This window comes from Eschrichtius robustus, chromosome 13 (genome assembly GCF_028021215.1).
Source record: "Eschrichtius robustus isolate mEscRob2 chromosome 13, mEscRob2.pri, whole genome shotgun sequence".
NCBI lineage: Eukaryota > Metazoa > Chordata > Mammalia > Artiodactyla > Eschrichtiidae > Eschrichtius > Eschrichtius robustus.
Window position 1 is genome coordinate 43,952,271 of NC_090836.1, and position 23,413 is coordinate 43,975,683.

Here is a 23,413-nt window from a genome sequence, read left to right on the forward strand (position 1 = left end):
GCACGGCACTCGTAGAACATTCGATGCGGGGGATGGGGGTCGGTGCCGTTAAGATCACGCTGCGCTGCGGGCAGCGCAGGACAGAGCAGAAGCCGCGTGTCCGGCTCGGCCTCCTCCGCGCCGCGCTCTGCACCCACGGGTGAGGTTGGCCGAGGCGCGAACCCCTCCCACCCCTTTAACTGGGACACTCCCCTTTAAGGCGGGCGCCCGCGCGCACCCGGCCCCGCCCTTCGGGGGCGCGCGCGGCGGCCGCGGCGCCGGCTCCGCCGGGAGCGCACGTGCCGGCGCCGGGCGGAGAAGAGGGAGGCGGGAGTCGGGCAGCGGGAGGAGGGGAGGCGCCGGGGGCGCGCGCGCGCGCGCTGGGCGCTGCTGGGCTGCGGCGGCGGCGGCGGCGGCGGCGGCGGCGGCGGCGGCGGCGGCGGCGGCGGCGGCGGCGGCGGCGGCGGCGGCGGCGGTTACTATGGCGGAGTCGGCCGGAGCCTCCTCCTTCTTCCCCCTTGTTGTTCTCCTGCTTGCCGGCAGCGGCGGGTCCGGGCCCCGGGGGATCCAGGGTGAGTCCCGGGGCGGGGGCCGGGATGGAGAGGGCCGGGCGAGGGCGAGGCCTCGCGCCGCGGCCCCTGGCTACAGCGCGCCCCCTCCCCACGCACTCAATATGGCCGGGCGGGGGGCGCGGGGGAGTCGCGGTGACCCCCAGTCGGATTTCCCCGACCCCCGAGGCGCGGCCGCCCAGCCGGGACCGAGCTCACGCCGGGCCCCTGGGGACCCGATCCCTCCTCCCGGCGAAACTGGATTCGGGGAGCTCTCGGGGGTCGCGCTCCCAGCACCCCCATGTTCCATAGAGAGGAGTGCGGGCTTCCTTCCCCAGGATTTGGAGGTCCACGTTTCTGCCCCTCAGCATGTCCAGGGGCGGTGGTCTTCATTCCCTCCCTCCAGATGCTCCTGGGGGGCGCCTTTTCTCCCGCCAAGATTGTGAGGCTCGGGCGATGGGGTCTTTGCCTCTCCGAGGTATCCTGATGTTGAGAGTCCTTGCGCACCTCAGATGAAAGGGGAAGGGGTCTCAAACCTTTCCTTGAGCTCCTGCGCTTGGGGTGCCTCTTCCCCTCCCTCTCCTTCCTCTCTAATGTTCTGGGAAAGCGAGTCACATTTCCCTTTCGTGCAGTCCCTTGAGTTCAGTGGGCCCCCCCCCAATACACATGCCCCGCGGAAGCTCTGTGGAGGCAGTGGGACGAACAGGGCCCTAAATGTTTTGGGAGCTTGGCTTTGGAATCTCTCGAACCCTAGGAAACCTAGTTCCAGAACAGTTAATCTGCATCTAGGTGTATTTGCTTTTCACCTCGCCTCTCCCACCCTACCCCAGGGGGCCCATTCGCTTCGTCACTTTGTGGATGCCTTTCAGGTGACATCCTAGAACCTGCCTCCCACCCCCAAGATCATTTAAAGACCCCAGCACTGGAGCGGCTCCCGGCCCTTGGGCAGGATTTATTTACCTTCCTGCACAATCCCTCTCCCCAGCCCTCTCCCTGCACACTCCCCCACCTCACACACCCCTTACCTTCCAAACCCCACAGGCTTCTGCTCCCTGGTAGCACCCACACCCTTCCCGCTGCAGAAGTAGCCCCTTTCTGTGGGACACTCAGCTGGGTGTCTTGTTTGTGAGGCTTTGGGGGCTTGAGGAGAGCAGATGAAACCCTAAAATATTTAACTTAAGCGATTCGTCTCAAATGCGTGTTGGCATTGGGGTAGCAGGTGAAGGTTATATTTGGCAGTTATATTGAAGTGATTATTGACCCACAGATAGATCTGGGAGAGCTGATCAGGTCTGTATTGGCTCCCGATGTACAAAGCCTGCTGCTTTGACTTCTCAGCAGCCCCTAACCTTCCAGCAGTGGGAGATCAAATGTGTGTTCTGGGGCTCTCTTCTCTCCACTAGAATGAATGGTTCTCAGGTGGGTTCTGGCTTCCTTCGTAAACCAGACAATCAACAAAAGACCTCATCCCACTTTGGAGTCTAAAAAACAAGTTCATTACCTCCAGCCTTGATATTTGTTCCCAGTGGTGCAGCCTGTGCGGTGGGGTCTTTGTTCACAGGCTAATGCTTCTGCTAAGGCGCCTCATGCGTGTTCCTGGGTCTCGCTGCTCTGTGGCATAGGTAATGCGCCGTGGGGTCTGATAGACATGGTGAAGGCGTATGAACACAGCCTGACATTGGTGGTAAATTAATGGTTTTCATGAATAATGTTTGCTGGGCCTTATTATGGGCCATGTTCTTGGAGTGTGTAACACAATGTTATTTCTCTAGTAGGGTAGTAAGTAAGGAGACTCAGCCTTCAGGTTTGTCATTTTACATGTGATGAATAAATCTTTAAATTCCTTCCATAGGAATTTTTATCCTGTTCCTAATATATCCAAGATTTTTAACAGCCGTGTCCCTGTAGGTTTGGTGTAGTGTCTGGCGGGATATTTCTTGTTGTGAGCCTTGAACGTTTAATTGATAATCCAGCTGGTTCTGAATGGGGCAGAGTTCATTTTCTGTAGCCTTCCTGAAATGGATGTTGTTGGCGTGAGGATGGGTGGGCATAATAGGAAGTTGCTTTCTTTTTTTGGTAAATTGGAGATTAGGTTGTGTGTCCAGCAAACATTCTCGAAGGCCTTTAAACTTGGCCAGACACTACAGTTTTTTCCGGGACACATCTAGTTGCCAATAGTGCATGCTACAGAGACCACTGTTGCAAAAGGCTTCAAGTAAGACATCAGTTCTGGGAAAATAGAGGCTGTGGGATAACAAGAAGTTGATTGCTGTCCTCCCCTGCACTTCCTCTGTTGTGCTCCTCTAGGCAGGCTGGAGGAATGGCAGAACCAGCCAGCCCTGATGCCTGGTGCTTGGACAGGACATGAGGGCAGCAAGGGGTCGGTGTCTGCGTTAAATAGTGAACTCATGTCGACTTAGTAAAAGGCCAGTGATAAGAAGCAGGAGCTCCAGGTTATAAACAGCATCGTTTGATAGGTGGGCCATGTTTTAAGGCCTGCCTTTGGAATTTTCACATTAGTACTTGAAAATGTAAAATTGAATTAGTAGCAGGAGAGCATGATATTTATTTCTTAAGACAAAAGCAACAAGGGAGACATTTGAGGTTCTGATAGGAAAATTTTTAATTTCTGTGAGTAAACTAAAAATTTAATTTCAGGCCAAGTCTTGTAATTGTGTTGAGTGGACATGAATTCGAACTACAGTGAAAGTGAACTCTCATAGAGAAAAAGAGAATCTCAGATTAGTTTTGTTAAGAGCTCTGGGAACAGATGTGATTAAAACAATAAAATGGCTACTCTGGTTAAAGGTTAGAGCCAGATGGAGGGAGGAGGCTGGTTTCCAGTCCCTGAACTTTGCTCCCTTGCAGGTTGTCCTTGAATAAGGCACTTACTTAACCTTTCTGTGACTACCTCAGTTTTGCCTCTGTAAAGTAAGGAACTAGTCTGTGTCGCTCTTATTGGGACATTTGTGAGACTGACTTACTGATAGCCAGTTGGCTGGGAGGTATTTTTAGACACAGTTTCTGACTTCAGGGACCAGGCAATGTTGGGTTACTTTTTATCTTATGGGGCAGAATAATTCTTGGGATTGATAGAAGCATCACATGTCACAGTGTGGTTAATTTCTTCTTCTTTGTGCATTTTTGTGGACCCGTTTCAGATTTCCTCAAGTTAATTTCTGTCTCTTGACAGGCCCTTACATCTTAGGCCGGGCAGCATACCTTTGCTAATCAAAGGCAGTCTGGAGGGAGTGACCTGCTTTAGGCTTTATTGGTTTGGCAACGTTTTAATTCTTACGCAACTCCGGGTATGTTTATGGCACTATGTAAATGTTACATAAGAAGATGGAGGCTGAGAGGTGGCCAGAATGGTGCCTGTGAACACAGGAAGGTTAGACTGAGGACTTCATCTGAAAGGACCTTGGGAATCTGCAGTCAGTACAGGAAAAAGCTGCACTTCATTTTTGTCTAAAAACCTTTTTAGATGATTGTGTCTTTCAGGTGGACTACTGTGTTATAAATAGGTTTATTCTCCACCGGTGAGCTAATTGTAACCTTGCTACCAAAATATGAATCAGGAGATGATGATGAGGCGTGCTGCTTCTTCCAGCATGGCCTGTTGAGGCTGCTTGTTGCATTTTGGAACACGAGTTGAATTGCGTCGCAGTCTGTTCTCATAATAACTCAGGAGTACGGGGTGTTGAGGTGGAATGGAATTCTCAGTCCACGGTGCTTGAGATCTTCTTTATTTCTGAAGGTTAAAGTAGAATACTGAAGTGGCTCTTTTGTTTTAATTTTGAAATCCTTATTGTTTACTGTTCAGTTTTTGCTCAGAGCAGCCGTGAACATTAATTCTGGAATCCCGCCTCTTTGTCTCGAGTTCTTGTGCTATTTGTCTGTTACAGTAGGGTTGATGTAAGAGGGTCTTATCTCATTTTCCCCTCTGTATTCATAAGAAGAAAATCCTGGAGTCCTCTTGCTCCTCAGTTCCCCCCGATGCTGGAAGTGCTGCGGGCCTCCGGAGCCCATCAGTTCCGCCTGGACTAGGAGTGTCCAAACCTTTGAAGGGAATCGGCTCCGGAGCCGCCAGTCCCCGGCCGTCTCGGCTACATTTCTGTCACTCTGCAGGGCGGCATCACGGCCAGGTTCGAATCCCGCTCTCGGGTTTTGCTCTCCTCAGCTTCTCTCTCTCACACGTGGTTCAACCTGCGGCTGGGCCTGGAGGCAGCATCTCTGCTCTTGCCTGTTCTCTCTGCTTGCTGGCTTTTCCGTCGCAGATAAATACCGCTCCAGAGTGTAGCTTTCTTCTTCCTCTGTAGAGTCTCGGGAGCTTGGTGCAGCTGTGCGGCTGCCATCCCCAGCAGCCTTACCTGCCCACGGGTGTCTGAGACGGCGCCGCTTCAGGCAGCTCTGGTGTTCTTTTTGGTTTTCTTCTCTCTCCACTTAGTCTGAAGCCTGAATTTGTCTTGCTGAATATTTTGAATTTACCATAATGAAAGTAACTGCCTTTCCCTTTAAAGTATCAATCCCCCTAATATTTACACAATTACATATAGGAGATTTCTTTATTCATTCGGTTGGGTATGTGCCTGGAATGGTTCTTGGCATGAGGAGGTAACAGGGAACAAGATGGACAAAAATCCCTCACGCTCATGGAACTTACTCTTGCAGTGGCTCAGACTGAAAATAAATGAGTAAACACAGTTATCAGTCATGAGGGCTGTGAAGGAAGTAAAACAGGATGGTGTGCTGGAGTGCGCTGGGGGCTGCCACTTCACATCCCTGTCCGCTTCATTGTTTCATCTGTAAAATGGGGCTAATCCAGTCAGGTCGTGTTATTTGCCGTAACTGTGTTCTGTGAGGCCCACTTGAACACAGGATTAGCAAATACTGGACCACTGCTCCCGGGGGAGCAGCTACAGGGTTAGGTCCCTGCAGCTGCTGGTCACACGTTTTCATCAGCTGATCGGTACATAACCTTGTGCTGTTCGTGTTTCTGTTTAAAGACACCTCATTTAATTTATATTGTTGATTCATTAACATTGAACTCAGGGCCAACAGCACTATAATGCATGCCTGAATGAAGCTTATTCAGTATATGCATTTTCTTTCTCGTAAGGCACGTCACTGTCTTCTCGAGCTTCAGAACACTAAGCTACTGCTCTTGGGGGCTGTTTTAAAACAGTGAAATCACCAAGAAAAAACACGAAAAGACAAAAAGCCTGGCACTGAACATACCATGAGAAGGACACGTATTAACAGTATGAGCTGAAACAAGAAGATAGAGAGAGCATTGCCTTGTTCAACCTCAGTGGGAACGTGTGCATTGGGTGACTCAAAGTTTTCACCACTCTGCGCATGTCTGCAAATGACCATGAAAGCACTGAGAGTATTGATTTTGGGGTTATAAATAAATTTTAGTAAGTGGGCAGATTCACAAATACGAATCCATGAATAACGAGAATCAACTGTATTTTGTTAAAAGCCATACAGTGATTGTGGCAGAGAGAAAATTATATCATGTGGAATTCCCAGGATTCCTGAATGGTTTCACTGAACCAAAAGTTTAATGTATACAGTTAGAAGTCCCGTTTCCAGCCTGTGAATAAACTAAACAGGTATATATACGTATATCGAGGACTGCTATGGTGATCTAAAGGTTCCTTTAACCCTTGAGCACCTACCATATACCTGGCACTGTTGTAGGTGCGGGGATACAACAGTAAACACAAGGAGACAAATGCTTTCCTTGGTGAAGTGTACCTTCTGGCTGGTGAAATAGACAATAAAGAAAAAATACAAGGTGATTCTGTCTACCACAGCCCCCCCTCTGCTCTCCTCTCCCCAAGTTTCCTAGCCTTAGGTATATACACACCTTTTCCCAGTTACTCAGTCACACATGAATGCAGGTAGTACAGTTGACCCTTGAGCGACATGGGTATGAACTGCACGGGTCCACTTATACTTGGATTTCTTTCAGTAAATACAGACTAGAGTACCGTACGGTCCAAGGTTGGTTGAATCCGTGGATGCAGAACCACAGATCCAGAGGGATGATTGTTATGGTATACTTGGGTTTTTGACTCCATGGTGGTCAGTGCCCCTAACCCGTGAGTTGTTCAAGGGTCAACTGTATTGTGAAGGGGTTAAATCAGTGCACCTCCAGATAGGCAGGCTATCATGGTGGGCCTGACCTAATCAAGCTAGCCCTTTGAAAGCAGAGCATTTTCTCAGCTGATTGCAGAAGAGGAAGGCAGAGATGCTCCAACTGGCTTGGAAGAAAGTAAACATCCATGTTTGAACTGCCCATGGGAGCCACATGAGCAGGAACTGCAGGCTGACTTCAGGAGCTGAGTGGTCGCTGGCCATCAGCGAGGAGGGAAATGGGGGCCTTAATCCTTCTTCCACAGGGCATTAGAGTTTGGCAGCAATGAGTGAGTTTGAGAGAGGTCCCAGCCCTAGATGAGAAAGCAGCCCCAGCTGACATCAGTCATGCTGTGCCTGGACTTCTGACCTACAGAAACTGTGAAATAGTAAATAGGTGTTGTTTTTAAAAATGTGTGTGTGGTGAGTCAGATGGTGATGTGAGGAGAAGGAAAACAGGAGAGGGAAATAAGAGCTCTCTCCCAAGATGGGCTTGAAGCTCCTTGAGACCTGGTACCCTGTCATCCCATGGATGGACCTTGCATGTGGAAAGAAGTCCTTTGACCACATGTGGCTTTCACCTACTGCCTGTTACCTTTTCCTAGATATTTGTGAGTGTTTGGAGGAGAGAGGAGATTGTGGATGCTTTGGAGATAAGTCTTTTAGATGGTTTTGATGTTTTGAGTTGAGGAATCTGTGAATTGAAGGATATTTTTTTAAGTAAGTATTTGTGTTGAACCTGCCTTACCCCAAACCTTTGCGTATTGTCTTGGTGTATGTTTGTATACATTACATTCTACACTTGTAGTAGATAAGCTTGAATCAAATTCAGTCAATGTTCATTCCTAATACGCAGGGCCAAGCTTAATGTTGAGAGGGATACTGAGGAACGAATCTGTCCTTGCCATTGAGACTTTTACACACAAATTGATTTCTGCTTGTTAGAAGAACCATAAAACCACAAAGAGCTCTGACCCTTCTCATTCACTAGGATGACAGTAGTGATAAAAGCATCTGATTTACTGAATGTATACTATCTACTCAAGTGTTAACACTGAGCGATTGTGCTACATTGCTTACTCTGTACAACTATTCTCTGAGGCACTCTCATCCCCATTTTACAGATGAGAAAACTGGGACATAGAGAGGTTAAGCAGTGGGCCTAAAGTCTGTCTGACTCCAAAGCACATGCTCTAAATCCTGTACTCTACTATGTACTGTAATGACTATTAAAGTAGCTTTCTAACCAGTCCCTGCCTCCTGTCTCTCCCTTGTCATCCTTCCTACCACTGGATTTAACTTTGGAAAGTGCACCTTCTGTGTCACTTTTATGTGGCCTCCAGGATCAACTCCAGACCCCTTAGCCTGGCATCACAATCCATGCAGTCTGGCCTAGTCTCCCTTACTGCCCTTGTCTGTGACTGGAACCATGGCATTGTTGTCACATCTATTTACTTTGGACCTAACATGCCTTGTGCTTTTCTTGGTCTTAGCCTTCTCTTCTTAGCCAAATCCAAATCCAGCCATCCTCCAGTGTGGGACCCACTTTGTCTTCCTCCTATCCCCCAGCCAGTGACTCCATCCTCTCTGCTTTTCTCTTTGGTCCATATCAGTGGTATAGAGGTTCACACTGGGTTATAGTTTTCTGCTTCTCCCACTCTCCCTTCTCTACCCCCTAAAAATTGATGCTAGGAACTACCTTATTTTTCTTTATATGTCTTTGTCCTATCACAGAGCCTTGCGTATTTTAAGTACTTAATAATTTAATTGAATTCACTCATTTCTTTTCCATCCTCTCAGCAAAATCCTAGGTAAATAATTCTAGTTCTGTCCTGCTGTAATTTTATTATCTCCTGTATATACAGTTTTTATCCCAGTCTCTCAAAACGCTGCAAACATTTGTGAGTTACTTGGAACATCCTAATTACACTTCCTACCTCACCTCTTGCATCTCTGTTTATTCTACTCTGTTTATTCTACCACCTACCCATTTTATTCCAGCCAGATGAACTTGATCTCAACCTCATTAGTTTTATTCTCCGTCCTGGCTGATTTTGTTTTCTCCTTCATTGTCCCAGTTGCCTGAAACAACCATTCCTATCCCTCTTCTCCCGCAAAACTGTGATGTACACTGTGGCCTCTCCACACATCCATAGTATAGTAAGTAGGTCAGGAAGCAAATAGGACTACCACTGATAAATACCCTCCCTTGCTCTAATGAGCCACGAGTGTGTCTGCTTAAGTACAACAAAGAAAGAAAACAGAATGGTTGTACATGTCAATATAAACTTGTCAGTAAAGGAGAAATACCAAGTTACTAGTAGGCAGTCTGAATGTGACGGCTCAGGCTGTACATTTAGGTCCCAGGAACACTGCACATGCTCTGTCATAGTGACGCCACTCCTTCCAGCTTTACCTTGACATTCTCCTGGGCAGCAGGTGGGCCCTTGCTAGATGTTCAGGCATTTACAGTCAGCCATAAATTAAGTCACAATGACAGGTCTCCTTAGCATAAACATCAAACGTCTTTTTTGAGTGAGAACAAAGCTTTTATTCTCTAGACCTGAGGCTTAAGGGTGAACTTGTTTAAACAGCTCTCTGGGGTTGGGTTTGTCTCCAAGTAGAATGTCAGAAAGGCAGTTTGTAGAATAGATATAGTGTGGAGCTGGCTTTTCAGACACCTTTCTCTTATGCAAAACCCACTCCGAGACCTTTTCCCAGATTGAAATTAAATACCAAGCTTATCAAATGTCTTATTGTTAAATCTGTGCGTTTTTTCCCTTCGTCATACAAATAGCTTCCTTTATTAAGTCAGTTACATTTTTTTCATAAGTGCTTTTTACCAGTATACTTTTTGGATGTTTTAGATACCATCAACTACACATGTAAAATTTGACTTTATTATGGCTCTTGGGTACTTAAGAGTTTTTGTTTTGTTTTATTTTAGTGTAGTTTTACAATCTAATTTTGATGATTGTGAAAGCTGGAAATGCAACTTGAGTCTTTGTTAGCAATAGCATCTGATTGCTGTGTTTTAATGCAGCAGGACTTTTCTGCCTGGTACTGTGTCAGTTCCGCAGCCTCACCGGCTGTCTTCCACCCCCACCCCGGAGAAACAAACATTACCTCTACTTTGTGATAGTTTAGTGCCAGACACCTCCATTTTTAAACCCAATTCAAGATTTTCATAAACATTTTGGCAGTTGTCTAAGTCAGTAGTTACTGAACAACTTTTTTCTTTCTTTTTTAAAAAAAATTTATTTTATATTTAGCCGCGTAGGGTCTTCGTTGCTGCACGCGGGCTTTCTCTAGTTGCAACGAACGGGGGCTACTCTTCGTTGTGGTGCACGGGCTTCTCATCGCGGTGGCTTCTCTTGTTGCGGAGCACGGGCTCTAGGCACAGGGGTTTCAGCAGTTGTAGCTCACAGGCTCTAGAGCGCAGGCTCAGTAGTTGTGGAGCATGGGCTTCGTTGCTCCGCGGCATGTGGGAACTTCCCGGACCAGGGCTTGAACCCGTGTCCCCTGCATTGGCAGGCGGATTCTTAACCACTGCGCCACCAGGGAAGCCCTTTCTTTTTTCTTTTTGTCTTCTTAAAGCAGTAAAACTCTTTCAAAAATGAAAATGTAGACAGGTATATAAAACGGATAAAAGCATGTCGACTCTGGCAGAGCCCCTTCCCTCTCACATTGCTAGGCTGAGATCTACTGAATGAGATTTATTAAGCGTGGTGCTATTTGCTGATCACTGTGCTGGATACCAGTGAGAAAATGAAGAAGAGAAGGACACTGGTTCCCTCCTTTAGGAGTTTACAGGTTCCTGGGACATCTGAGAGCCTAGGGACTTGGGAAGGACACTGTACCTCCATTTTTTTTGGTATGCTCGTGTTAGGTTTTTGTTGTTACTGTTTTGTAATTGAGATTATATTATACATACTATTTTACAGAGATTTATGGTATTTTAAAAATTGTGGTAAAACACATATAACCGTTTTTAACCATTTTAAAGTGTATAATTCAGTGGTGTTAAGTACCTTCATAATGTTACACAAACCACCACCACTCTCTAGTTCCAGAACTTTTTCTTTACCCTGAAGGAAACCCAGTAACCCATTAAGCCAGCATTCCCCATCTTCTCCCCCAAGCCCCTAACAACCACTAATAATGCTTTCTGGATATTTAATATAAATGGACTCATACAGTATGTGGCTTCTTTCAGTTAACATAATGTTTCAGAGTTCATCCACAGTGTAGTGAATATCAGTAGTTTATTCCTTTTTATAGCTGAATAATACTCCATCATATGAATATACCACATTTTGTTTATCCTTTCTATGTTTGGTGGACATTTGGGTTTCCACCTTTTGACGGTTGTGAATAGTGCTGTTATGAACATTCGAGTACAAGTTTTTGTTTAAACACTTGTTTTCAATCTTCTGGATATACACCTAGGAGTGGAATTGCTGGTTATATGGTAATTCAATGTTTAACTTACCGAGGAACCATCAAACTGTTTTCTGTAGTGGCTGCACCGGTTTATGATCCTACTGTCAGTGTATAGGGTCCCAGTTTCCTCTGAGTCTGCACCAACACTTTCTTATGGCCTTCCTAGTGGGTGTGAAGTGGTTTTGATTTACATTTGAATTTGAAATTCATTTGCATTTGAGATGATGTTGAACATCTTTTCATGTACTTTTTGCTCATTTGTATATCTTTGGAGAAATGTCTGTTCAGGTCCTTTGCCCGTTTTAAAATTATTTTTTGTCGTTGTTGAGGTTTTTTTTAATATAAATTTATTTATTTATTTATTTATTTTTGGCTGCATTGGGTCTTTGTTGCTGCACGTGGGCTTTCTCTAGTTGTGGCAAGTGGGGGCTACTCTTCCTTGCAGTGCACGGGCTTCTCATTGTGGTGGCTTCTCTTGTTGCGGAGCACAGGCTCTAGGTGTGCGGGCTTCAGTAGTTGTGGCACAAGGGCTCAGTAGTTGTGGCTCGCCAGCTCTAGAGTGCAGGCTCAGTAGTTGTGGCACACAGGCTTAGTTGCTCTGCCGCATGTGGGATCTTCCTGGACCAGGGCTCAAGCCCATGTCCCCTGCATTGGCAGGCGGATTCTTAACCACTGCGCCACCAGGGAAGCCCTGTTGTTGTTTAGTTTTAAGAGTTCTTTACATATTCTGGGTGCAAGACCATTACTAGATACGTGATTTGCAAATATTTTCTCCCATTCTGTAGGTTCTCTTTTCACTCTTTTGATATTGTCCTTTGAGACACAAACATTTTTTAATTTGGTGAAGGCCAATTCATCTGTTTTTCTTTTGTTGCTTGTGTTTTGGGTGTGGTATCTAGGAGACTGTTGCCAAATCCAAGGTCATGAAGATTTACCCCTATTTTCATTTTAAAAGTTTTAGAAGTTTTCGAATATAAGTTTTAGCTCTTATATTTAGGTCTTTGACTTACTTTGAGTTAATTTTTGTATATGGTGTGAAGTAAGGGTCCAACTTTGTTCTTTTGCATGTGGATTTCTGGTTGTCCAGCACCGTTTGTTGAAGACTAGTCTTCCCACCCCCAAAATGTTGTAGACACTTTTGTGGAAAATCAGTTAATGATAGATGTATAGATTTGTTTCTGGACTCTCAATTCTATTCCATTGATTTATAGTCTGTACTTCGGGGAGTACCATACTGTTTTGATAACTGTAGCTTTGTAGTAAGTTTTAAATCAGGATGTGTGAGCCCTCCAACTTTGTTCTCTTTCTCTTTTTTTTTTTCTTCCCAAGATCATCTTGGCTATTCAGGATCACAGAGTTGTGTAGAATTGTAGTCTTTGTTCTATCCCAAGTAAGCTGTAGGGAGTTTGGATAGGGTCCACGGAAGAATAATTAAAATAATCATGGGTTGTAATAGGCTGTTCTTATCAGTTTGGCCTGCGTGATGGATGCTGTCATCTGGTAAGATGAGGGCTCAGAGGCAGCTTGTGATCAAGTTGTAAAATCATGAAGAGGAAGGGTGGCATGGGCTATTTGGGCACCACATTTTAGCTCCTGTAGAACTAGAAGGTTGCCCAGTGAAGCTTGGAAGAGGCAGGTTTAGTGTCCCTAAATGGGACACCGTTCCACGCTAAATTGATGAAACTTACCATCCCCAAGGAGCATATACATAAGCTAAAAATCATAGATACTGTAGCTTTAAAACGTTCGTGGACCTTCATCTCCCAGGACAAAGGTGGGTGTTTTGCAGCATGCCTCTTACCGTTTGAGGTCGGTGCCCCCACCCTGCTCCTCCCACGTCCTGTTCCCCGGTGATGTGGATTGAGTGGCTGTGAGTTTAGTCCTGGATGGTGGTTCTTGGGAATTTCCAGTGAGCAACAGCCTCACTGTATCCTCCTAGAGTAGGCTGTGGGCAGGAGAGAGGGGCCTGCGGTGGGGTTGCCTTTGCTCAGGCCCAGTGTGTTAGTGCCTCCATAACATGCAGTGAGACAGAGTCTGCCCAGGTTGGGACTTGTCAGCCTTCCTCCAAACACAGCCTGTCTCACAAACCAAATTTGCTTTGACATCCTACCACAGACCGCCTTCTAATCATACTTTGGAACCACGTTCAAATCCTGCCAAAATGTCTTTAGTTCAGGTTTGACTAGCTTGTTAGTAACAAAATGCTGTGCTAGTGAGAATTTCACTCTTGACCACTTTTTAACTTGCTTTTCTGTAGATTGATTTTGTTACTCTTCTGCCATTGGCTTTCCTAATTGTGTTGTTTCTACTACGTAACTCTTTGGTGATGGAACACTGAGAGTTTTAGGTATGTGTTGTTTATGTACACATGTGTAGTAGGCGGATTTCACCTGATGAGTCACTGTGAAACAGATTATAAAGGGCTGTTATCATTAGTCCAGATTTAACTTTTCAAAGAAATCAAAATTAAGTTTGTGATTTAGTGTACTAGTAAAGTTTTAGTAAATTCAGATGTTTTTATAATTTTATTGTCACTTACTTTGTTTCAATGAAAAATGAATATCAACAGAAGACAATTTAAAGACTAGTCTGTCTTTAAAGTTCAGGAAAAGGTGTATGGAATTAAAACAGAACTTCCCAGTGTTGAATCAGTGATCCAAACAATGTGAATTTAAAAACAAACTAGATTCAGATTTCAACTGGAGGATTTTAGAGGTCATCTGGTTCAGCCCCTTCTTTCTGGTTAATGGTGAGGAAAATGAGGTTCAGGAAGGTTAAATGAATTGCCCAAAACCACGCGACCAGTTACTGGCAGAGCTGAGACTCAAACAGAAGTTCCTTGCTGTGGTCTTGCTGTCACTTGGCACTTCCTAATTAGTGGTTAGAGAGACACATTGTACGTGGATGTGTTTACTTGAGTTTTACATTGAAGGGAGGGATTAAAATTCATTGAGCATCCATTTGCTAAGCACTTTTTAAATCTCTTATTTCACGTAATTCTTACATAGTCCTGTGAAGTAATTAACAGTCCCACTTTACAGATTAGGCAGCTGGGGTGCAGGAAGGTTACTAACTTGCTCAAGGCCATGTGACTAACACTAGAGCTGGTATTTGAGCCCTGGGTCTGTGTGGCCTGTTCCTGCCGTGATGCTCTGCTGTGGCTCTAGTGAGAGTAACTGAAACCTCTGCAGGGGTGTGGGCAGTAGTGATGGTTATCGCAAAAATAGCTTTTTCAGACTTCTCACTCTGTAAAAGCAGAGGTGTACACAGATGTGAGCAGTCTTCTCAGAGTACCCACGGCACTTAGCAGATGTGGGCTGATCTTCATACCATCTCTGTAACATAAATGGTATTTTCTGGTTGGGCGGCCGAGGCCCAGATAGAGTCAGGGACTTGCCCAATCCCTTATCACGAAGCCGCATGGCCCCGCTCCCAGTTCCGTTCTTCGTCCCGTCTAGCATAGATTTCACCACTTTTGTTCTTTCCTGTCTTACACCAAGATTGTTTAAGTACTTCCCAAAAATAATGAGCCACGTGTGGGTGTGCTCGTTCTCCAGAATGAATCACTGTGAAAGAGGCCATGAACCAAGGAGAGGAGAGTGCGTGTGTCTGGGAGCAGAGGCTCTGGTTCCCTGCCTGCTAATTGACGGACTCTGAAGTGAGCTGCTTTTCCAAAGGCGGCTGCGGGTCTGGCCCGCGTGTCCCACTGTGCTCAGAATAGCCCTCTGGGAGTTGTTCGCTTCCCCTTCTTGCTTCCCAAAATAGACCTGAGGCTGTTCTCATCGCCGGACGTCGGGGCGCGTGTATTGAGAGGTGTGCGCGCCACGGGGACCCCTTTTGTGCCCGAATGTCCCCATTGACACAAAGAGGGATGGGCGTTTGCACTCGTGGATGAGTAGTCAGGACTCCAGGGTGAGTCAAAGAGGTTTGGGCTGAGTGTTCTGAGAGTCGCAGAAGTAAATTTCAGTTAGCAAGAAGAAGGAAATTCAGGAGGAATTTACTTTTAAAATTCCTTTTATGTTTGGGATCCTAGTCTAAAGAGTACCTGCTTTAAACTTCCTGCCTTTAAAATATGACACTACCCGAGCCCTTCAGCAGGTAGCTGCGTGTCTTGGAATTTCTCCCAGAAGAAAGGGTTCTGATCAGACACTGTGAGAACAATCCCACAGGCCGTGCAGTGAAGATCCACACTGTCCTTTTACCTGTCTGTGCTCCCCCTCCTTTGTTTCCTTGGTGGCGATGGCAAGGATCGTGTCACTTGCAGAGAGCCTGGGGAAGGAGGGGGTTGGACCCTGAGATATTTAGAATCTGTCTTTGGACTTGAAAAGCCAGGAGATGCCTTCCATTGTTTTAGAGGAAGAGACGAAGATAGACTGTTTACAGCCGAAAGGGGTGAGTTACGACAGGCTAGTTTTGCACGGGACTGGTCATAAATGTCTCTTCTCCAGGGGCCATAGTTTGAATATGTTCCCTCTTGGGATCCAGATAGTATTCGCTTAGCGTCCAGTCGGGGCCTCGGGTGGGCCCTGCCACCTGCATCCCCGCTGGGCGAATGCTTTGTTCAGCACTGTGAGTCCCAACCTCAGTATCCCAGTGGCTCAAGCCACCCTCCTGCCCATCCCAAGGGGTCAGGGCTGGGTTAGGCTCGTGGGAGACAGTGCTGGGGAGAACCAGCGGCTGCTGTCTGTGCTATTCTTGTTAGACGGATAAATAAAGGATTTCAGATTCCAGGGCTGCCGAACTGGCTTTCAGAGGCACCAAATTCATTTACAGTAATTTCCTGTCAACAGTGCACACTTAGGGATAATACACACCCAGCCAAACTCATTAGTTCCAGAGATGATTGTGTGCACTACCTACCTGAAAGGAAAAAAAAAGAAAAATTATGTGTGTGTATATATATATATATATATATATATATATATATATATAGTACTTTTAAAAGTGCTATCTAGGGCTTCCCTGGTGGTGCAGTGGTTAAGAATCCGCCTGCCAATGCAGGGGACACGGGCTCAAGCCCTGGTGTGGGAAGATCCCACATGCTGCAGAGCAACTAGGCCCGTGCACCACAGCTACTGAGCCTGTGCTCTAGAGCCCGTGAGCCACAACTACTGAGCCTGTGTGCCACAACTACTGAGCCTGCGCTCTAGAGCCCATGCTCCTCAACAAGAGAAGCCACCACAATGGTAAGCCTGCACACCGCAACGAAGAGTAGCCCCCGCTTGCTGCAACTAGAGAAAGCCCGCACACAGCAATGAAGACCCAATGCAGCCAAAAATAAATAAATAAGATAAATAAATTTTAAAAAAAATAATAAATAAAAAAATAAAGTGATATCCAGGGGCCTTTCAGAATGGGTTAGATTTATTGAGCACTTTCTATGCATTAGCTCATTTAATCCTCACAATGACTGTATGAGGTAGGCACTAATATTATCTTCTTTGGAGGGTGTTCTTTTTGCCCCCTCTTGAGAGGGGCACCTGCTGAGGACTAAAGGAAGGAGGAGGTTGTTGGACTAGTCGGGAAGCTTTTCAAAGGAAGTGACGTTTAAGCTGAATTTTAAAGAACTTGTAAGAATTAGCTAGGCAAAAAAGCATTGCAGCAAAAGCATGTGCGAGAGCACGCACACTGCATTCAGGAAACTGTGGGCGTTCCTGGTGCAGAGAAAGGAGATGGGGTTGATGATGGCTCCAGGGAATCCGGGTGGTGTCAGATGGAGTATGTGGGGAGAGGGGTCCTCTAGTCTCCGAAGGGAAGGTGCCTTCCTCCCACCCTCAGGCTTCTAAATTTAAAGGAAGACCTCTTTCCTAGCCACAAAACAATTTTTTTTAATAAGTTTAAGTCTAAAGCAAAGTTAAAAAGGCAGTTTCTCTGTTTCTTGTAGGCATAAACTAGAGCACTTAGAGGACAATGGTGGGACCCAGAAAGCCTTGTTGTGAGCAGAATAAACAGGTGAAAAGGTTGGGCCCCCACTGACGATGTCATCTTTCTGGCCCCATCTCTATAAAAGCGCCTTATTTTGGAACATCAAGTATGCTAGGGGATTGTATTCTAAGTCTGGAAAAGGACCTAGGATACGATCTCACCATTGATGTCAGTGTCCACTCCCGAATCTCCCGCAGCTCTGCTCTGTGCGTGCACCAGCTGCTTACAGGCCAACTACACGTGTGAGACAGATGGGGCCTGCATGGTTTCCATTTTCAACCTGGACGGGATGGAGCACCATGTGCGCACCTGCATCCCCAAAGTGGAGCTGGTCCCCGCTGGGAAGCCCTTCTACTGCCTGAGCTCCGAGGATCTGCGCAACACGCACTGCTGCTACACTGACTTCTGCAACAAGATTGACCTGAGGGTGCCCAGCGGTGAGTGGACACCCTTGTTGGACTATTGGCTCATCGTGGAGGTAGGGCACCCCTGTCATTTCATCCTTCTCTACTCTGCCCCCATCCCTTTGTTGGAGGATAGGTAAAGGTGCCTTTTTGATGCTCCCGGAGGTGACATGGGATGGCATTCCTCCCAAGTCCGGTCTGTAGATTCGAGGAAGGGGGAAACAGATTGTCGAGTGAGCCACAGAGGTGGAAGCTGCGATTTGGGTCGTGGCTGAGCAGCCATTGGCAGCTGGTGAGATGCGGAAGAGCCAGGCAGGGATCCCCACGGGAGGGCCTGGGGCTGATCCCGAAGGAGGCAGCCCCTAAGCCATCTGAAGGCAGCTTCTGGCGTGATGGTGATGGCAAAATGGGAAGAGGACCTAGAGCTGGAAAGGACGGCCATCAAGGCTGAGGAGTATTAGACACCACCCTTCGAAGGTCCGCCATTTAGGAGGTATGACTGGGGAGATCAGAGGAGGAAGAGAGAGACCGGGCCGAGCTTCAAGAGGCCGTCACAAGTGGAGGAGCAGAACATGGCACGTGCCTGGGGCGTGGAGGTGGGAAGAGCACCATGAAATGCTGTGAAATTACAGAGCGGGGTGTGGGTTTGGCTGTTGCAAAGGGTACCTTAACTAGAGAGGTTTGCATTTGAGAGCATCCAGGCAGATGCAAAGCCCAGTAAGACCAGAGAGATCAAGGGCACCTTGATCACAGGGAGAGGAAAAGGGCGTTTCCACCTGGAGGGAGGAGCCGGGGAAAAATGAGGCCGTGGCGTTCCCTCATTTTTACTCTGTTCTTTCCCTCTCCTCTCTCACCTGACCCAGGTCACCTCAAGGAGCCTGAGCACCCGTCCATGTGGGGCCCTGTGGAGCTGGTGGGCATTATTGCCGGCCCAGTGTTCCTCCTGTTTCTCATCATCATCATTGTTTTCCTTGTCATTAACTATCATCAGCGCGTCTATCACAACCGCCAGAGGCTGGACATGGAGGACCCCTCGTGTGAGATGTGTCTCTCCAAGGACAAGACGCTCCAGGATCTCGTCTACGACCTCTCCACGTCGGGGTCTGGCTCAGGTACCGCTTCTTCAGGCCTCGTGTCTGCTGTTGGCCTTCATCACTGCCTCCCAGCAGGATGGAGTGTTCAGGAAGAAGGCTGGCCATTTGCTTTCATAATTCCCCTTCTTTTGGAGTCTGACACGTAATAAGATAAGATAATGGGGTTCACAGAAAATCTTTCACTCTCTGGAATTCCAAAGGTCAGGTGCAAAACTCTCCATTCCAGAATCCCTGCCTCTCCAAGTCTCGTAACCGTACAGCTATTAAAGTTCACCTGGTTCCACCTGAGCAGTGGAGTACTCAGTTTCAGGGCCCCTTTTGAGAAACAGGAGTGTGCCGGGTTCCTGTGAGGCAGTGGCAGCTAATCATTGATCTGCGAGCAACCGCAAGGGGAGTTTACGGACACTGAGTAAAGCCGAGAGCCAGGGTTGGGTGAATCATTGACTTGTGCCAGTTGCCCAAGGGTTTTTGGTGGCGGTTGAACTAAAGGCAGCTGGGGCCTCCAGCATAGCGTCAGCACCACTTCCAGAGCTGCCTGTTAGTGACCAAGCCTTTCTTAGGTGGACCTTGACTTGAGACTAGAATTTAGGATAAAGGGAGTTGGGTTGTCTCAGTCTCAGGGTAGAGCTCAGCTAGCTAGTAGATGTGGCTATGACTGCAAAAGAGTCTTTTTATGAAGATAAACAGTTATTTTAGTGACGGTGGTATTCTGTTCCTATAGAAAAAAATCATCCACAAAGGTCACTGTTGCCATTCTAACTAAGACAGACAGGATTGTATTTGTGAGAGTTTTGTGCGTGTTTATGTATGTTTTCTCGCCATGTGACAAGACTCTTCTGTAGGGAAATTATACCATCAGTCATGGCCAGACAGCCCTTCTTGAGCACAGGAATACTTTGAGCTCTGACATCTCCTGAGTTTCTGTGGTTTTGCCTTTATTAAGCTCTGCAGTAGAGAGTGCCAAGATGATGGATATATTTAAAAGCTGCATATTTTTAGGAAGAGGGAAAATATATGGCTTGTTCTTTGCTGAAAGAGGGTAGGGCAGTGGTTAGAACTGACTGACTCTGTGACTTGACTTGCTGCTGGAGGAGGGTTGCTCGGGTTTTTTGGAGTCTTTTTTGAGATCAGGATTAGCTGATGTTAGGGCAGGTCCAGGGCAGTTACCCAGTCATCTGGAGTAAAATGATTAATAACTGTTCCTCTCTGGATGGGTTAGTCCATTCTTAATTCAGAATATGCAAAGCTTCCAAGGTGCTGGGGTTTTAATTCTGTGGACTTAAAGTAATAAGTCCTTGCTGCTTGTGTGACTTGCAGTTCACACTAACAAGTATGTGCTGAATACCCTCTGGGTGATACAGGGTGAACAAAATGAGAAAGAGGCCGAGCCAGGACTGGAGAGAAGAGATTGTGGAGAAGGGTCTCACAGAGGAGGTCGTGTCTAAAGGGGTCAGGAGTCGGACGTTTTGAGAGTGGTAAGAGGGCAGGGAACATTCCAGGCCAAGGGAAAAACCCTTGAGCAAAAGAAGGACAGAAAGGCATGAACGCTCACTGGGTGTTTAGGGAATGATCAAGAGGCCAGCATGCTGTCCCCAGGCCAGGGTGGGAAAGCCTTGGGCTGCTGTGCTTTATGCCCCCTGTTAGGGAGGGCAGGGCAAGGCGGGTGAGCTGGGAGGCACAGAGGCCCACTGGAAGTCTTCCAAAGGAGGGCCGGGACGAGGGCCGGCGAGGGGGGACCTGGAGAGGAGGGGGCTAAACTGAGAAGCATTTGGTGGCTCTGTACTGTGGGAGTTGAAAGCACACACCTTGGAGTCAGTCTAGATGCTTTGCCATTTACAGCTTGTAGGAATTCGAATGAGTTACTTAACCTTCCCTTTTGATGCTTAGTTTTCTCATTTGTAAAATGGGCATAAAAACAACACCTACCGTATAGGTGGCTGTGAGGAAGTGAGATCATTTATGCAAGTGCCTCCTGCATAGTATTAAACATACAGTAAACAACTTAGGGGTTGATGACACGTTTGTTTGTTTGGTCAGGGAGAGGGGGAGAGTTAAGGGTCACGATGGTGGGGGTGATTGGAGAGACAGGGAGACACTTACTGCATGGGTCAAATGAGGCAATAAACGAGTCCTATAGAGACAGTAAAGGTAATCTTAGAATGAGCCTGCGTAGTCCCCCGTCCTGCATCTGGAGCTCCCAGTGAGCAGAACTTTGATCTCTCTGGAGAGAGGTGGGAGCCTGGTGGGCCCTGACCACACGTCGGCTTTCATGGGCCATGCAGCACTGCCCTCCAGTGGCCAATGAGCAGAGCAGCCAGAGGCGGCTCCCAGCCCTCAAACCCCCGCTTTCCTCTTCCACATAAAGCAGCTGTAGGTGGATTGGCCCCCGGGAGGCTGGCTGAAGAGTTAGTAAATCCGGTCAGACATTTATATTCAGATCTGTCGTCCATACTAACTGGGAGGAGAAATTGCTTAGATGAGGAAGAGCTAATCGTATACATTTCCCTGTCCTCGCTCACTCACTCTCAGTGCTGCACAGCTTAGACCTCCGGAGGATTACCTGGACGTGATGCAGGGGCAGCCGAGCTCTCCGTGGTCAGTGGACCAGTGTAGAACGGAGGCACTGTGATAAGGGCTTTTCCAGTGTGGCAGTGAGAGTGGGCATTGCAAAGTTCAGCAAATACACAAATGTCTGCTTTCTTTCCATTCTTTGGTCCATAGGGTTACCCCTTTTTGTCCAACGCACAGTGGCCCGAACCATCGTTTTACAGGAGATTATTGGCAAGGGCCGGTTCGGAGAAGTGTGGCGCGGCCGCTGGAGGGGTGGTGATGTGGCTGTGAAAATATTCTCTTCTCGTGAAGAGCGGTCTTGGTTCCGGGAAGCAGAGATATACCAGACAGTCATGCTGCGCCATGAAAACATCCTTGGGTTTATTGCTGCTGACAATAAAGGTAAAGGGCTGGGTTTGGATACAGGGTGTCCCAAAGCCAACGGTAGTCCCAGATGGAGGAGTGACTGCGGAAACTGAACGGTTGTGCGACAGCACAGTTTTGTTTGCCTTTATAGTTATTACCCATAGCAAGAGGATCTGAGTAAGGCGATGGTTTTCAAACTTCTCTTCTATGAAAAGCTTGTGCAGAAATCCAGGTTATTAAGCAAGTAAATAAGCAGTTATTAAGCAGATAAATAACCCCTCATCCTACCTGCTCACTTTCCCTTCTGTGATACTCCCAAACCCACCCCTAGGGTAGTGCCTGCAGGGGCTCCAGTAAATTTACCTTCATTCCGGTTGGAACGAAGAAGGGTGGCTTCAACCCCTGCCAGGAAAGGATGGCCCTGGAAAAGCATGTGATCCACACTGTGTGACAGACCAGCATCATACACACTATTGCAGTGGAGCGGGCGCAGCAGAGACACAGCCTGCCTCCCCCCAGGTGCTCCCCCGTGGCCTTCAAGCTCAGCTTTTGGTCCGCTTGTACCTGAGGTTCCTTATTTCCTCCTCCCTCTCTCTGCTGATTTTGCTGAAGTTTTTGAGTCTCTCTCGTGTGCCCAGGCATGTGCTCATTCTTAAGGACCTCACTGACTAGCAAAGAGACAAACTAATGATTGATTATAGGAAGTAATCAAACAACAGCTGTTCTGGTGAGCACAAATTGGGGGTGAGATGGGGACCACGGATATCATAGCCGAGCTTGATTGAGGCGAAGGTGGCAGGGAGTTGGTCAGAAAGAAAAACGAATGAAAAGAGCACTCCAGACACATGTGCCAAGGGGAAGTGTCTTTGGGAACCTGCAGGTAGCTTGGGATGTTCCAGCCAAAGACATGGGTGGAGAGGTGGCAGAGGCCAGATTAGGAAGGGCCTTTTTGAGAAGATTGTATTTTATTATAGAGAGTGGGTAGTAATCGAAATTTCATTCATTTATTCAGTAACATTCACTGGCTACTGTCTGGTCCTGGAATCATCACACATAAGAACAAGACACAGTCCCTGACCTTACAGCGCCCAGGAGGAGGGGACAGCCGACACCTGGGCAGGTAGTGCACTTGAAGTCAGAAAGACCGTGGGTGAAGGCATTTACATTTTAGAAGAGTGTCTCCGACGGTCAGGACACAGTTTGCTCCATGGTCCAGCAGTTTTTAGAAGTTGGTGCTGGCAGAGGCTATGGAAGATGCTAAGTGTTTGTTTTTCCTTCCTAAAACAACAGCAGGCTGCTCATTCCTCACATTGCCATGGCGGTTTGTAGTGGCCTCAGCTGCCCCCAGGCTGAAGAGACTTGACCTCTCACGCAAGGGAGGAAGGGGAAGAGAGAATTCCTTACTCCCTCTGAGTAAGCTGTGCCTTTTTAAAACAGCATTACCTTTTGATTATTCATTTAATTCTGACATATATTTTAAAGGGTCAAAAGATGTCTTCCCTTCTAACTTATGGGCAGGGTCCTCAAGATGTCAGGGCTAGTTGAGTGTAAAGAGGTGTGTTTGGTGGACCCCTCGTTCGTAATCAGGGAAACAGAGGCTGGTGCTTTTCCAGGAGCCACTCCCTGTATTGATTCTGGCAGCTTGTGTGAGTAGGATCTGGCTGTTGAAACCCACACGAGGGCCAGGGGAGGAGGAAGATCGGACTCCTTTGTTCTTGTCTTTTGAACATGACGTGGATAGTATAGTGTCCTGGAGCTAGGGCCAGCTTGGAATTTGGGAGATCTCAATCCAATTTCCAGTCTTCTTACTGACAACAGCACAAGCTAATTAGATTACCAGCTTTTGGTTTTTCTTTTTCTCCCTCCCTTCTTCCCACTCCTCCTTCCCGCTTTACACTGCATCCCCCTCTCCGCTAGTACGAAAGTGTGTGCTCGCCACCTCCCATTGCTCTTCTGAGGA

The 23,413-nt window shown here is 47.2% G+C and overlaps 1 protein-coding gene across 1 annotated transcript in view; it reads left to right on the forward strand.

Moving 5' to 3' along the window:
* The first annotated feature begins 429 nt into the window (after nt 1–429).
* ACVR1B (activin A receptor type 1B) overlaps nt 430–23,413 on the forward strand; it is a 31,475-nt gene continuing 8,491 nt past the window's right edge. The window contains exons 1-4 of the mRNA XM_068559913.1: nt 430–551; nt 17,237–17,476; nt 18,307–18,555; nt 21,259–21,489. Coding sequence (XP_068416014.1) covers nt 461–551; nt 17,237–17,476; nt 18,307–18,555; nt 21,259–21,489 — 811 coding nt within the window. The 5' untranslated portion in view covers nt 430–460. The remainder of the gene's footprint in view (nt 552–17,236; nt 17,477–18,306; nt 18,556–21,258; nt 21,490–23,413) is intronic.